Raw genomic sequence first — 17,452 nt, forward strand, 5'->3', positions numbered from 1 at the left:
AACGCTGAATTGATTTTTTTTTTTCCAATTTTAAATATTCACATTCAATTTTAAAGAAAAGGATAGTCAATAAAAATTAACGGTTATTAGATTGTATTTTTTAGTAAAAAAGGAAAAAAGTTTATTAGATTGGTATTTCTTGGTCAGTGTTTAGTTCCTTATGATTGTTATGAGCACAAACAAATTAGGTAGTCGAACTTTGTATAATGTTCTCTTCTTTCTTTCTTTGTATAATGTTTTTCCGCAATATAAAGAAAGGTTTGCAACATAACCACAATGGTGATCACAATTTAAGACCATGAGATATACACTATTATGAGTTCTACTTCGAGTAGATAAGGAAGCTACTTAAGCCATTAGATTCTTCCACCAAATGGATGAGTCTTCTGGGCTGGACTCTTTTCATGGATTTAAGTCATAACAATAAGTGCTCTAGTAGAGAGTTAGGCTATGGGCTACATATAGTCGTAGAGAGTTGGACTACAAAAAGAGCAACCTAAGAGCTGGATTAAAGTAAACAATGAAAGATGAAAAGGCTACCACAAGCCACTAGGTCAATGCCGATAGAGTTAAAGTCACAATTTACGTCCACTCGTAAAGGAGGTGGTGTTATGAGTCTGACCTCTCTTAAACTATTGACTATAATTGTGTGACACACTAGTTCTCTGCTTCAATGGACAGACACCCTCATAGCTCTTGGTCTGGGTGTGGCTATAATTTGGGTTAGATTGTTGTTGTGAGTAATCCATGTTGGCTACGAATGTTTACTTGTGAAACAAGGAAGTTTGTTAGGATTTAAATTTCTGTTTTGTTAGTTGCTTGATTCTAGGGAATTCTGTTTGAGTTTGTTACTAGTTTGTCAGTAACTTAACTCACAAGCAACACAATATAAATAAGTGATGTAATGTGACTTTTGTTAAGTGTGATCAATAAAACCTTCCTTCTTCTTCCTTATCTTCTTCTTCATTGAAAACTGATAACCAGTGTGTGTGTGTGTGTGTGTGTGTTGAGCTCAACCTGAGCCTATTGAGCATCATGTCTGTCAAGGCTCAACCTGAGCCTATTTCCTGTGTTTCTGTTGCGTGCAGCGCGCGGTTTGAGCCTATCTTGTGTGAAGATAGTGCTTGTGGATTTTGATCCAACAACTGTGACTTTTGTAATACTCAGATTATTTCAGATAACTAGCTAGTTTTATTATTATTACTATTTGGGAAATCTATTTATAGTGTCACCACTAATGATGGTTACCAATACACTGTGTTATGCATATCGATGTGTGATCATTAGTATTCATTCCTTATATGATTATTTATAGTGTCACCACTAATGATGGTTACCAATACACAGTTGTTGGGCCTACACTTTGTTTCTACACAAATCAGAATTAGTGTTCAAGCCCATTATTACTGATCACAATTATCGGGCTTAAGCATCATCACTGGATCAAAACAACATAAACCCGTTTTTATTAAAACCAAAACCCACAATTGATTGCAGCCCACAAAATATTAGAAAATATTCTAACAAGTAGTGGATTTAGGCAAAAGTGAAGAAAACTAATAATGTATTTTATCTTTACTATCATTGTTTTTTTTCTGTTAAAATTGACATAATTAGTTCATACATTAATCCAATTGCATATGACAACAAGGCAAATTAAGAAAAGGATAAAATAGAAAGAAAATGCCTATTATGATGTCATGTTAATAAACACAATATGAAGTTAAGGCAAAACCTCTTCCTATATATGAACAAAACTTATAACCTAAAAAAACAATACCCTCTTTGCTTTAAGTCATTCTGCATCTTTCCTTTTAACATTATTTTCAGCAACTTCAGTGATTATGGTAAATGTTTTTCCAATAGGGATTTCACTATAAGTTGTCAAAGGTTCCAATGAATCAACAATATCTCTCATTAGAGGCCTTGCTTTTGGATTCTTGTTTAAGCAATGATATGCAAGCATTGCAGCTTTTTGAGCTCCTTTTGTTGGATAATCACCTTCTAACCTTGGATCAATAATATTAAGCACTTTTTTCTTTTCCTTTAGTATAGGAAGAGCCCAATCTGTTAGGTTTTGCTCTCTGGCTGGTCTTAATTTGTCTAAAGATTTTCTTCCAGTCATAAGTTCAAGAAGAACAACGCCAAAACTATAAACATCGCTTCTAGGAGTCAAATGACCTGCACAATATAGAACATTAATGTGAAATGTCAATTTATATTGTGCGTTTGTTTGTAAAAGATTATACGAAAAGTAATTTTTATATTCAATAATTTAGAGATTTTCTATTGTGTGTGTTTATCATAATAAAAAACATTTTTTTTAAAAAAAATAAATTATACAAAAATAATCTTTTGAAGAAAGCATTCAAAGATCAAAACGGCTTTTTATTTGACGCAATTTTATATATATTTTTTCAATTTTTTTAAAGCAAATGGGGTGCAAACGGAAAACACTCTCCAACATCCTAGGACATAACTGCATGCAGTTTTGACTAAGTAAATAATGAACTGTAGTTTCATAAGCTACTTAACCTGTCATAATGTATTCTGGTGCAGCATATCCATATGTTCCCATTATTCTAGTAGAAACATGGGACTTGTCTCCAACTGGTCCATCTTTAGCAAGGCCAAAGTCAGAAAGCTTTGCATTATAGTCCTGTTTGACAAACAGAAAGAAAAAAAGATGTAGGCTACTTAAATATGGCTTATTTGAAAATGGTATGGTTTCAATTTTGATCTTATTTGACAAATCTTTTAGTGTACTAACCAGGTCCAATAAAATATTTGATGTCTTAAAATCGCGATAGATGACAGGTTTCTTTGCTTCGTGAAGAAATGCAAGTCCCTTTGCAGCACCGTATGCAATCTTCATTCTTATCGACCATGGCAAGGGAAGCAAAATTTCTACAATGTACAAGTAAATACAATTAGAGATACAAACAACAACTGAACTTAGTAATTCAACATCGAAGGAGATAAAATGTCTCAGATTTTGATAATACTTGGAATTTATTATTTTTTTAATCAATACTTGAATTATTTTTTTATAAATACTTGGATTTTTTGGAAGGTTCACTTTCAAATAAAATAAAATCCGTACTAAAATATAAATGATGCTAGCAATACACAATTTTCAACATAATTTTCTCTGTTGTTAAAATTTGAAGAGTATAATGCTAGCACGTGAAAGTAATTTTTTTAAAGATCAAGATGTAGTTAAAATGGGGGTGCGGAAAACAACTAACAAGCCTAATTGGGCTAAGCTCAAGTTGAGCTCATCTGCCAACCCATGGGATGTGTTCTCTTTAGGCCCTCCATGGTTCTTTTTTCTTATGAATTTTACTTTTTTGTCCTTTAATAAAAACTTCGATTTCTACGAATAACTTTTTAGTTGTTCATTAATCTCTACTTTCAGGTTATATAATATAACACATTTTTTTCATCGTATAATCATGAATTGACACAAGGGACCCACTAGTTATACCTGATTGCTATTCAAGTCAGCATAAAGTAATTCAGCTACTTCCTCCGAACACAAATAAAAGTAAAAATGTACTTTTTAGATTTATTGAATAATTAATGTATCTGTACTTATTATAGTCCAGATACATCCATTATTCAAGGAATCTAAAAATACATTTTTGTTTAAATTCATAAACAGACAAAATACACCGAATTCACTTTATATAATTCCCTTTTCTTTTTTTCCTTTTTTTTCTTTTTTTTATGAAGTTATATATTCCCTTTTAAGTGTCAAGGTTGTCGGAGAGAATATACAAAAAGCAAAATTACATTTTCAAAGACATTGCTTTTCTTTAAATTCCCTAATCCATGATTATATCATCATACATGCATTGTCACCACCTAAATAACATGTTCAAGTAAATAATGTCTTAATTTTTTTTTTTTTTATTCTTTTGTATATTATCATCATAAGCCAAAAGCCCAAAATAATGTCTTAATTCAGCTTTAATATCAATAGATAGATTGCATAATTTCAATATCTTATTCACAGTATATAATATATACCTAAAAAAGTGGGATAGTATATACTTACTTGAGAACAAATTGTGTTCCACACTCCCTCGTGCCATATACTCATATATTAACACCCTATGTTCATTTTCACAGCAATATCCAATTAATTTCACCAAATTTGGATGTGAAAGTTGCCCCAAAAATATCACTTCTGCCTATAAACAAACCAATCAAAATCACAATTAATCATTAATCTAAATGTTAATATTTTCTTGCATTACATTAATATATCTAAAAAAACAGATATTATTATCAGAGCTTTAAGTAAAGGTCTGCAACTATAATCTGTGTCGCGAGTCGCGACATACACAAATGTAACTATGATTAAAGTTGCATTGACCGTAGTTGATCAAGATTTTCTACAATATTAGTAAAGATCAAAAAATGTGACTACACTCGTTAACATAACCAGTATTTAAAACCCTGATTGTAATGTAGCGATAAATAATATAATATATAATAAAATAAAATAATATATATACCAGCCATTCTCTATGGCCTTGATGGCTATTGTCACCATCATGAACCTTAACAGCAACAGGAAGAGAAGGAAGACCTTCCCTTAACTCTTCAGAAATAAAGCCTTTATAGACACTTCCAAATCCACCTCCACCTAACACATGATCTGGTCTAAAATTTGAAGTTATTATTTTTAGCTCAATATAAGTGAATGCAATCAATGGATTTGCAGATGAGTCAACACGTCTAAGATCTTCAACTTCTTCAGGATTTGATGGTAACTTACTATCATCATGTCTTTCTTTCATTGTCACCTGGTTTTGTTCTTTTGGTCAAACAAAATGAGAAATTAATGAGAACAAATCTTATCTTACATGATTGTCCAAAAAAAAATCTTATCTTACATATTCACATTTAAAACTTCCAAATATAGACTAATATTTATTCCAATTCCATCCATTTAGTCTAAGAAACAAAAACAAGGAAAAACTATTCCATGAATATAGTTCAATTGATAGGCATATTAAATTTTAAATGCAGAATCGGGGTTCGAACTCAGGATCTTTCACTTATCCACCTCGAGAGTTGAATTTCTAATCATTAGACTACTTGACAAAAAAAAAACTATAAGATATGACTTTAATATTTATGCATTGATGCCCGATAAATACAGTTAAGATGATAAAAGATTGCGGATACATCGATACGCTAGCTATGGTGTGTGGGTTTTAACCCATAATAGTTGCTAGGTTGTTTGGAAGAAGAAAAAAAAACTATGCATTCACATAATAAAATAGTTTTAAACATAAATTCAAATATCTTATGTCACATTAATTGTAATACAATTTTTAAAATATATAGTAAAACAATTGATCTTCTATATAAAACTTATTTAAATTTACAAAATATTAGTATGAAACACATAAATTATATTGTTCAGTAATAAAAGTTTGAGTTTATAATTTTAAAATGTATATAAAAAAAATAGAAATTTCAAAAATATATAAAGAGATTTAGAAACATACAAAAGGTGTGATGATGTAGGAACATAGGGTAAAATTGAAGTAACCAATTAAACTTTTTGAAACCTTCCTACTTTTCATAGAAAATTTTATTATAGTTAAACTCACTAGAGTTGTACCAAAAAAAACTCACTAGAGTTAGAAGTTTCCACCACATACCCACGTAAATAATTAGCAACTACATGCCGACCCACTTTTAAGGAGACATAAGGAAAAAAAGTGATTAGTTCATCCTAGCTAACAGCTTCTATGTTGAAGCAACTTTAGAAAAGTTTAAAAGATTTCAAGACAATATGCAAATTCTGTTTTTGTTCTCTTTTTCCATTGATTTGAAGGATATCTTAGCTTGTTTATTTCACAAAATATTTTATATTTTCAAAAAAAAAAAAGTATTTGCATAAAATTAGAAAAATAAAGCTTAAAATCATCCATGAGTTTGTTTATTCCACTATATTCAAATTATTTAATTATTAATTACTAGAACACCAATAATAAAAATTCAATGAAAATGAAAACCATCTGAAAGGGTGATTAATATATTCTCTAGAGTATGAAGGCCTCACCAATGATATCCATCAAAGTTATATTGAAAGAAAAAATCAAAATGAAAACAAAAAGAAAGAGATGAATAAACCATTTCTAGATACTAGAGGGAATGAATCCATATAAGGAGAGAAACATGGCATCTAATAAAACAAACCAAAAATTGATGAATGATAATTACCTAAAATCATAGAAACTTATCCAAAAAAAGTAACTTATATTTATTTTTTGTGAAACAAACCTGATTTTGCATTGGATGAGACTCTATAATCTGATGATTCCCTATACCAACAATTACCCATTATACCAAAAAAATCCAAATACACCTTTGAAGTTTGCACTATAGCTATATATCTCCTTTTACAAACACACCATCACAAAAACTATATAACTTTCTTTTTCTCTCTAATTTTTTTTTTCACACCCTCAATTAAAACACATGGTTTAAATTTTAGACCAAGACATAGAAATTAATATAAAGAAGAAAAAAATATGGCATCTTATTTTGAGTGTGAATGGGACATGTATGTCTTTTGATGAAGGAAAAGAAGAAATGAAGAGTGGGAGATAATTTAGTGATGGCAATGATGTGGTTTGAGTGAGTGTTGAGTATTGATGAGTTGTGTTGGCTTAGCTATGGGAGAAGAATATGAAATGGACCCACCCATATATATAGAATGAGTTGTGTGTTAATTTTGTAGTGATTCAAAATGTGGCATGTTGCACTTTCAATTTAGTGCGCATAGAAGATGTTAGATATTGGATACCCTTATAAGTTATATCCACCGTCACATTCCATATATTCAATGTCCCTTTCTTTTGCATATTTCATTCTCTTCACTTTCTTCTTCTTGTTCTCACTTCTCTTTTCTATTTCTATAGGGAGATGAGATGAGAGAAGCTTCCAACCACCTTACCTAACTAGGCTGCTAGCTCTCTATTGGTTCAATTTTATATTTTTTATAAAATAATTAAATTAAGGAAACACACACTCATACAAATTTAGCTATATTTCATCCAACTTTAATTATAAGTAAATATTTAGTTTTTAAATTTATTGAATAACGTATGTATATAGTTTTTAATAAATATTTGTTATTCAATGAATCTAATTAGTGAATATTTACTTATAATTAAGGTTGTATGGAGTACTACACCATTAAATCTTTAGAGTTATGTTGGGATAAAGGATTCAAACATGTCATTTGCCTTTCAGATTTCCTACAAATAGTTACTCTTGTCAAAAATGGCATCTCACCACATCATAAATTTGCGAATGAAGTCTTTAGCATCCGTCAGCTTCTAGATAGAGACTGAAATGTTGTTATTAATCACACGCTCCGAGAAGGGAACGCGTGCGCTGATATGCTGGCTAAAATGGGAGCTAACACTATCTCTCCCCTTGTGAAGCTTGTTGAGCCTTCTTCTGAGTTGTCTCCCCATCTCTCTGTTGATGCATGGGGTGTGGCTTTTGTTAGAAAGTAGTTTCCCTTTTGTTTTTTGTCTTTCTCTCTTGTAACAAAAAAAATCTTTATTTGAAGTTTTTTTTTTTTGACAATATCTTTATTTGAAGTATTAAATGTTGAATATATAGTATTATTTATTTAGAATTTTAGCTCGCTACATTATGAGAGTCTAATTCTTCTGCTCGCTGCCTTGCCCTTTATCAGTAATCATCATTGACTTTACTACTATAGTTTTTACTAACCTTTATGTTTCTTCCATAAAATATTTCTTTTGTATTTTTTGTCCTGGACCGATAAAAGTGGCTATAACTATAGTAAAGTGGGTTATTTGCTTATTTAGAAAGATTATCTTAGAAGAAGCACTTAGAGTAATGGCTTTTTTGAATACACACATAATGTGTTTAAATTATTATTTCTCTTGACTTGTTTTACATCAAATTGCGCTCCTTTAAAGATTCTAGTCAGCTCTTTCTTTCAATTTTCTCTGTACACATTTTTTCCATCTTTATTGTTCATATTTAATAAAAAAATTAGCGAATAACTGATAAACTAATTTATAGTAGATGAGTTTATAGTAAATAAGTTAGTTGATTGAATTTATAGTTTTTGATAAAATTAGCGGTTGAACTAATTTATAAGTATAAATAAAATAAAAAAATATATTTGATTAATATTTAAATTTTTTTCAAGTAAGATGATAACTGAGGTAAAATTAGAAGAAAAGAATAATAAGTTATAAGCTTAAAAGCTGCTTGAAATAATGTTTGAAAAATAAATTATAAACTACTAAAATAAGCTATAAGCTCTTTTTGTAAAACATTTACCAAACATTTTTTGGTCATATGAGTTTATAAGCTATAAGTTCAAAATCTAGCCTTATTAAATCATTGATGGTTTTGGGCTATTTTTTTGTGTGTAATTATTCATATGCATCATTTTTTCTTTTATGTTATCAAAATAAGTAATTTTTACAAATATTTTTTCCTATTTGTTCTTGATTTTATCATGAGTATAGCGCTATTTGGCTTTTTGTCTTGTGTGATGTTCGTTTGATTTAGATTCTTATTACATATTCGATCCATAATTTGAGTGTAAATTTTATTGGTTTAGAGATATGGATATTTTGGTCACTATAATGTTGTCACATTTGTAGCATTTTGTCAATTTATGCTATTAATAATTTAGTTGTTGTGAATTTGTTCGTAAATTCATTCTTTTCAACCTTTTTTTTATGTATAATAAAGTAAATGATCGAACTCAAAACTTTTTCTCATTATTGGCTAAAACTTACTAGTGAATATTTCTTAGCCAAAAGAAACTCCTTATACATACTATTAAAACCCCCTAATACATTTAGTTGTTGGTTTATCTCTATGCCATGATGATAGAGTAATCTAAAATGATAAATATGTATAATGGAAGGAGAGTATGCCAATAGATGGTGTCCTTGGTGTAGTTTTTTAATTAACTCTTTGGTTTGTAATTAATAATTCATAGTTTGACTGCGTGATAAGTAAAATCTTGATTAAAAATTATTTTTACATAAAAATTAAACTCAAATTTTTCTGAATTTGGTGCAATTGGAAATACCGATAAACTTATAAAAATTGGTTAGTATTAATTTGCATTCTTGATTTATAATTATTATTTATATTTATACTAAATTCTAAATAATGGAAACTTTACTTTTGTTTCATCGAATTATTGTAATTTAGGATCGATTTTTTATATATATTTATCAACCATCATGAGTCGTGATCAATTGCTTATAAAAAAAAAAAAAAGAGTCGTGATCAATTGAATGAAGATCAGCTGAGCAAAAATCGATTAAAATAAACTAAATTAAGATCAGTCTGATATTATCAAAACAAACACAACTATGAGATCCTACAATTTTATTTTATTTTTACAATAGATCCTACAACTATCTAACTGATATAGATAGATGCAAATTAGTATCCTATTATTAGCTAAGCCAAATTTAGCTAGGTAAATACTTTTTAAAAATATTTTCTTTTTTTTTTATTAACCCTTTATGCTTTTGCAATAAAATAATTTTTTTTCTACTTTTTGTCCTTAACCAATAAAAATGGTTCTAACCAATAAAGTGGGTTATTTGGTGAGTGGATTATCTTAAAATTTAGCAACCAGAATAGAGAGTTATCACTTTTGTTAAATGCAAAAAAGAAGACCTATTGTATTAAAATTGCATTTTTCTTCAAACTCTTTTTTAATGATAGTGCACTTGCATTGCACCCACTAAATGGCTCTAATCAAGAGTTGTTTTTTTTTTTTTAAAAGGTGCAACACAAGGACTTTTCAGTAGGTCACCCATCCTAGTACTACTCTAATCAAGAGTTATATATTTGGCGAGAACTGAGATTATTATCTTAGAATTTAGCAACTAGAAGAAGAAAACAAAGCATTTAGAAGAGATAGTCACTAGTTACTTTTGCTAAATAAAAATACTGAAATTAGATTCAAGTAGTTAATGAATTTCATCAAAGAATAAATTATTTGGGAAAATCAAGTTCGATTTTTAAGTGAAACTATTTATTGATCAAATTTTATCTACTCGTAGTCGAACTTCGGATTATTAGATCTCCTTCCCATAAGGTCAGAAGGGTTAATGAACAATATCATATACTTTAAGGATAGAGACATGGAGTCGGTATCTTGTTTTTGTCGGTCTTTTAGTTCACAAAGTCACATATGATTCAAACCTTTAAATTGGTGAAGATTGGAGAAAGATTTTCAACAGTATTTCTACCGTCGGATTTGATTATTACAACTTCCTACCAATCTGGAAGTAGGATACAATTTTATCCAAACAAACAAATCCGGAAGAACAGTCTCTCACGAAGACTTTCTTCAAACTTGACCATTTTGCAATATTTTGGTAAAAAAAAAAGTTAACTTAGGGCCATATATTTTGGTAAAAAAAATAATTTATTTTTAATTCAACGTCGGCTAATTTATTATTATAGTCAACTAATTGAGAGGTAATTGGGGTGGGATGGGTAGCTCAACTGGTTAAGCTAGTTTAGCTAAGAGTTAAGGAGCAGGAGGAGGTCCAGGGTTCAAGTCCCCTCAAAGGAGAAAAAAATTAACATAACATTGTAATACTAACAACTAACATTGCTTATAAAAAAACTAATTGAGGTAATCACGCCGGTACCAATCATTAAGGAGGAAGACTCATGGTCTTACATAGATGGAGGTATGTACTGTCCGCTACATGTACTCGTATTTGTATAAAAAAATCTTCCTCCTTCTCCTCTTGTTTTGAGTTTTATGGGAGTGGTTGTTCGGGTTTGGGAGAGTTGGGTCTCGTTGAAGGTGATTGTTTTTTCTTGGAAAACCCTCCTTAGCTGATTACCTACACGTGGGAATTTGGTTCGAAGACGGATAATAATTGATGGAGAGACCTCTTCTTGTGTTTTTTGTGTCGGAGCTAGAGAATCGGAAAATTGTTTATTTTCTTCTTGTGCCACGACTTGGTTGGTGTGGTCTAAGGTCCACCGGTGGTTTGGTTTGACATCCATATTGCTGGATTTCATATCCTCTCTATTTGAAAGTTTTTTGGCTTGTTACCGAAAAAAGAAGAATGGCTTCAAGGGTGTATTGTTGGTGTGGCATGCCGTCATTTGGGTTTTCTTTGGCAATCGAGAGACGAAAGAATTTTTTCAGGGACAATTGAAGAACCTTCCGAAATTTTTGATAAGATACAATATGTTTTTCGGAAGTGGTTATTAGCTAAAAAGGTTAACTCACCATGCCTATTTTATGAATAATGTGTTAATCCGTCTAATTGTATAGCTTGATAGTTTTTGGTGGTTTAGCTAGCGCTTGTTAGAACAACTAAATTTTGACTTGGTTTAGTGTTTGTTTGGATTGAGTATTACATGTACTTGTCTTACCGATGTTGGTCGAGTACCTCTTGTACTTATTTTTTTTATTTAAATAAATAATATTTTTAGCCATTAAAAAAAAAATTGAACTTCCTAGTAAAATTGGGGAGAACTAATTTTTAGATTTGTAAGTATTAATTAATTAATCATTAGTTATAGTCATTAACTTTAGATTATAGATTGAGATGGGTAGCTCAACTGATTAAGCTAGTTGAGCTAAGGGTTAAGGACCAGAAGGTTCAGGGTTCAAGTCACGACAAAAGAGAAAAAAAAAACTAACATAACATTATAATACCAACAATTAACATGGTTATAAAAAATAAATAAAAAATAAAAACTTTAGATTATATATTTGCATAGTTATTTTTTTTTAACATAAGATTGTATAGCTAGATAGAATATTTGGTGTGATATATGGAAGATGAATTTCTTTTCTTTTTTTTCTCCGATTTAAAATTGTGTATAACTTTGTCCAAAAAAAAATGTGTATAACTGTATGGATTTGTTACTACAGTCAATTTGATACTACAGTCAATTTGAATTCAAAGTAAAATTGATTCCACCAATTTTATAAAACCTATAATACGTTTTTTTTGTTCGATAGAAATAAAACATATATAATCTAATAGTTTTTACAAGTTTTGTGACTCATTTTAAACTCTCAATTTTAACCATTTTTTGTGTCAAAGTAACAATTTTTTTATTGATTTTAAAAATAATTAAAAAATTATTAAAAGTTTAATTTTTAAAACAAAAAGTAAAAAGGATAGAAGAAATGGAAGTCTGGCCAATTTTGTGGGCCTAGATGAATACCCAAGCGTTGGTCCAGCCCAGTACTCCAAGTCCAATACTTGATCCATAGCATAAACCCATCACCCATTCTCCTAAACCCATCATAACACCGTTATTCACCTCGCCAATTATTTACCTTCAATCTCTTGTTAACGCATGATTCTTCAATATCTCTTTATGCATAAGTTATTTTAACTAGGAATAAACCCGTGCGTTGCACGGGTTCGATTAAAATATATAATTAAAATATTTTTATAAATAAAAAAATAATGATTGTGATAACTATAATCACATATAGTTAAATAATATATATTATTTTAAAATATGATTATGTTTAATATTAGTATATGAGTAAAAAAAAAGTTGTTTAGAAATATTAGATTTTTTATTAATTTATATTATAGTTTGTTTATATTTTAATGTAATAGATCTCTTATAATATTTCATAAGTTTGAAAGGATGTATCATTTTTTATTTTATTAGTGTAATCATATAAGATTTTAGTTTTCTTTATATGAGTTGCAATTTTATAGTCAAATGTCACTTTGTTTTTTATTTTTGATGTATTCCTTATTTTATTATTTTCAATAAGAGTTGGAGGCATACCTAATTATACTTGTAGACAATATTGCTCATGAGAAATGTTAAAATAAATTTTGATTATAGAATATGATTCATATATGGTGGATTTGCCTATTTGTTCCGCGTGATCTCATTTTTTGAAAATTATGTATCAAATAGTGTATTTGCTTACTACGTTCTATGCAATTTAAGGTTCCAAATAGCTTATCTACTTACTCGTCTCTCGTTCTCTTGGAGTTTATTCTCACTATTCACTTGGTGAAATTTTATTCCAACTTTATTAGTCCTAATTTTTTAGTCTATTGTTTGGTTCACATTTTTTTTTGCTTGGTCCTTTTGTTTTTGGTTTGTTTTTCTTTTTCTTGGCGAGGTTTGTGTCTCTTCAAAATTATTGTTAGTTTTTGTCCCTCTTATTTAATATTTTCTTGAACATTTATTTTATTTTTCTTATTATATTATATAAACTCGAATATTTGTTGTTGTTAATATATAAGTTTGGACGAAGATTTTATATATTTGAATTTAGGTTTAGTTATTTGGTTAAGGTAAAGAAAGTCTTATAGATGAATTTAAGATTTAACATGTGTCATCTTCTTATTTGTTTAAAGGAATGTCATCTTATTCTTATAAATATTCCACTATTTTATTTTCAGCCGTAACGTAAACAATCTTTTAGAATATGTACTTAATTTATCCAAAAAATTATATTATTATGTAAATTAAATTAATAATTTTTTAATTATTGGTGAATTTTAGTTGTGTGTAAATATGTTTAAATATATGTGTGATTATATTTTCTAAATATATGTAAATATATTTTAACATCTACGGTTTTAATAATTTCTAAAATTTATTTTGACAAATGAGCATCAACAATTTTTATTTAATAATTTTTGTCTTTTTTTAATTTAATTTAGAAAGTTTTTAGTACAATTCTAAGTGGGAGGAAAAAATATTTAGCACAATTCTTTTCATCGATTCATTTTATGGTTGTAAGAATAAGATGACATGCGTAGATTAAAATAGGACCGTCTATTAAAATTCATATATATTCATATTGAACCATCCAGGATTAGGCAAATGTTATACGATAAATGCATGAAGATTATATATTTGGACAACCTCTAAGTCAAGTTGAATCAATATACTTCTTGCATGTATTACAATTATAAGAACCGCATGACTTGAGTGTCAACTACAAAAAAAAAAAAAACTTATTTTAATTTCTACTTTGTTTTTGTTTCTATATTTCTCTTGATCGAGATCAAGTAGATCACCTACACATTGTAGACAATATAATATTTAAAAATGAGACACATTTTTATATTTCTAAATTATTTGGATTGTCCTCTTTTAATTGAATGCCTCCAACATCAATATACCCTCGATCTATATAAATTTTAAGGCACTTCAAAATCAATAAATAGAAGTCTCTTTTATCCTCTTCAACTTATTCACATGAAAAAAAAAATTATATTCCTATTAATCAACAATTTTTTATACAAATCTTCTACCTTATATAAAATAATAAATGAAAAAGAAAATAAGAAACAAATAAGCTAAAACATTAGACTAATAAAATAATAAATGAAAAAGAAAAGTTGTCTAATTACAAACATTATATCAATAAAAAAAATGATGGTTTACAAACTCCCATTAGAGTTAAATACACATCCTTACATAAGGTGTCATTTCATAGGCTTTATAAGGAGCAAGGATGCAACGTAAGCAAAAATAGAAGTATGTTTTATCCTGTTCTCCTCCTTCACATGAAAAAATAGTCATATTCATATTAATCGATTCAACTCAAAGTTTAATTAATCATCGAACAAAACACCGGTTGATATTTAAAAAAATATCCAACCTAAAAAAGAAATATAAAAAATTATTAGAGATGTTCTAAACTCAGAGTAGTAGAAAAATTCCAATTTACAAACATATTAATAGGCAACTATCACATATATATATATATATATATATATATATATATATATATATATATATATATATATCAATTTCTTAATCAATCACATGTAGACATACCTGATATTCTAAGAGGTTAGACACCATCACCTACCAAGGACAAAAACTAATATACTTATGATGTAACTATATATATGCACACGATAGCTTTTAAATCAATTCAAGAGACTATAATGTGTAACTTTAACATATGGAAGGTGAAGATGCATAACTTTTTCTCATGGAGATGTCAGACAAAGAAACCATAGAGTTTTTGCCATGAGATAGATAAATTAAAATTTTGTTAAAACATAGAAGCTAGACTTCAATGTAAATTTACATATTCAATATGGTGGTGATAATTAGCTTTTGGGTTAACTTTATATAGAGCTTGTGTTTGATAATTAGCTAAATTTACATATTCAATATTAGTGTCTCCAAGAATTCTTTGTTTTCAATTGCATTAATAGGGAATTGTAACATACAATATATATTTTAATAATATATTGCAATGCAATTAATAAAACAATAACATGATGCATCGTTCCACCTTTCATTGCTTGCAATTCATTTTTGTCTCAATTCAACAACAATAAATTGTGTTAGTTTTTTTTTTAATATATTATTATTGTTTATTATTTATTATTAGAGTAACTCTATTATATGAAATATAAAAAGGTTTTAATAGAGATTGTAAACTTTTTTTATAGAGTGCGACATCCAATTTCTTTTGAAAATCCATCCAATTTTTGATAATTCTAATGGATATGTATAAATCGATATCGATAGTTGGTCCCTTTTAATTAAATTTTTCATTTGTCATTTAGGGACCAATTAACTATGAAATGAAGAGAATTCCAATAGTCTTGGACACTTTTTTTTTCTTTCTTAGTATTGAAAGAATATATTTTGTGGTTATATTGGTCCCTTTTAATTAAATTTTTCATTTAGGAACCAATTAATTATGCAATGAAGAGAGACACACGTTTTTTTTTATTAGTATTGAAAGAATTTCAATAGTCATGAATATTTTGTGGTTATATAAATCTTATATATTAGTTGGTCCTTTTAATTTAATTTTTCATTTTAGTTAGTTGGTCCCTTGTGTAAGAAGTTATATAGTGATAATTTGATATATTGATAATTAAAATTAAAATGATTTAATTAAAGATAATTAAAATTAAAATGATTTAATTTAATTAAAAGAGATGATGAAAAGGTTTTTTAATAGAGATTGTAAACTTTTCTTATAGTATAAAGGTGATAAAAAAAATTTTGGGGCCTAAATCCTTTACCAAAAAAATTATTTTTGGGGGTCTAAATCTAGGGCTTCAACACCCTCCACCAGTTCGAAAGTACAAAGATTAAGAAATACTATTCTTCTTTTTTTAGTTTGCATGATATTATAAGAATTTAACATTCAACATGTCATCTTATTCTTAAGACTATCTCACTATGTACTCACTCATAACTATAATATCTTATCTCCTAAATACTATTATGCTTAGAGAGTAATTTAAATAATAAAATAGATAAATATAATATAACATTTTATATTACTTATTAAGATTTCTTTGCCTTTTATTTGTCAGAATTATTTAGCTAGTGGTTTCGTTTATCATTTTCACCATATGCTTAATTCTTTTTCTTTTCTATTTTGGTTTAATTTTATTTTTCTTAGTGAGGTTTATGCCACTATCCTCTCTTTAATTTGTTTGCATCTTTAATTTTATGTGTCTTTTTAAGCAATGGAATATCAAAATTAGTAGTTAAAATGTTGGTGTAATAAAAAAGTATAAATTGTAAAGTAGTGACTAAATTGCTACGCCACTTTTCCTTCATCAATCAAACAAAATATTTGTCTTAGAAACTAAATGGAATCTTACGATTTTTCTTAGTGACTTAAATGAGTTTATTCTAAAAGTAATAAAGAAATTAAAATACAACTTAGCTCAATTGCAAACTTGAAAACCTTCGTACCAGCCCAATCCACTTATTTGAATCCTAACCAAGATGATTAAGCATATGAAAACACCTCTAACCAAGTAGAGATTAAATTCTTCCAAATTTGCTTCATTCGACCAACTTGTATTACATTTCCAAATCTTCTCTATTAAAACCAAGTACCACTAAAAAAAAGTTAAGAAATTGCAGTTATATATATTTTTCATTGTCGCAATGTTATTCTTGAATATACATTTCATTGCTATATTTGAAAGAAAAAAAAGAACCTATCCCAAAAACAATGAGGAAAATACATTTGAAAATAGAATTACATTTTTCCTTGAAACAATAAGATAGTGTAGTTGATTTACTCAAGAGTAGACATGACTTGATGAAATTACTACAAAGAAGGTTAGAAAACACAAAAAAGAAAAAAATAAGATTACAAAATATGAGACCATGGGCAAGTAGTGATGTGTGAGTATCAATATTTATAAAGACCATTGTGGTAAAACATACAGTTTTTTTTTTTATATATAATTATTGAAAGGAACTCCAACAATCATGAGGGTTAATTGTATAATATAATAATAATAATTTTGCAGTTATAGTTGCATCATATGAATACCTAAGGGTCAATCATAATTGTTTTTATCCCTTGTAATTAATCGTTTGATTGTTTTTTTTTTTTTGATAAGCTAACCGTTTGATTGTTGATTTAACCTCTTGC

The 17,452-nt window shown here is 28.2% G+C and overlaps 1 protein-coding gene across 1 annotated transcript; it reads right to left on the reverse strand.

Moving 5' to 3' along the window:
- Positions 1–1,761: 1,761 nt before the first annotated feature.
- LOC123917820 (probable serine/threonine-protein kinase PBL16) lies at positions 1,762–6,953 on the reverse strand. Its single transcript, XM_045969668.1, has 6 exons — positions 6,307–6,953; positions 4,524–4,825; positions 4,061–4,196; positions 2,771–2,907; positions 2,536–2,659; positions 1,762–2,181 (listed from the first exon to the last, which is right to left on the reverse strand). Exons 1-6 carry the CDS (start codon positions 6,365–6,367, stop codon positions 1,796–1,798), a joined length of 1,146 nt encoding a protein of 381 aa, XP_045825624.1. The 5' UTR covers positions 6,368–6,953; the 3' UTR covers positions 1,762–1,795.
- Between the last annotated feature and the right edge of the window lie 10,499 nt (positions 6,954–17,452).

The sequence above is a fragment of the Trifolium pratense genome, linkage group LG3 (assembly GCF_020283565.1).
Source record: "Trifolium pratense cultivar HEN17-A07 linkage group LG3, ARS_RC_1.1, whole genome shotgun sequence".
NCBI lineage: Eukaryota > Viridiplantae > Streptophyta > Magnoliopsida > Fabales > Fabaceae > Trifolium > Trifolium pratense.

Coding starts and splice junctions, on each gene's coding strand:
- LOC123917820 (XM_045969668.1), bottom strand. CDS start 6,367: ATGGGTAATTGTTGGTATAGGGAATCATCAGATTATAGAGTCTCATCC. Junction 4,826..6,306: donor CTCATCCAATGCAAAATCAG/GTTTGTTTCACA, acceptor TTTGACCAAAAG/AACAAAACCAGGTGACAATG. Junction 2,660..2,770: donor CAAATATTTTATTGGACCTG/GTTAGTACACTA, acceptor TTTGTCAAACAG/GACTATAATGCAAAGCTTTC.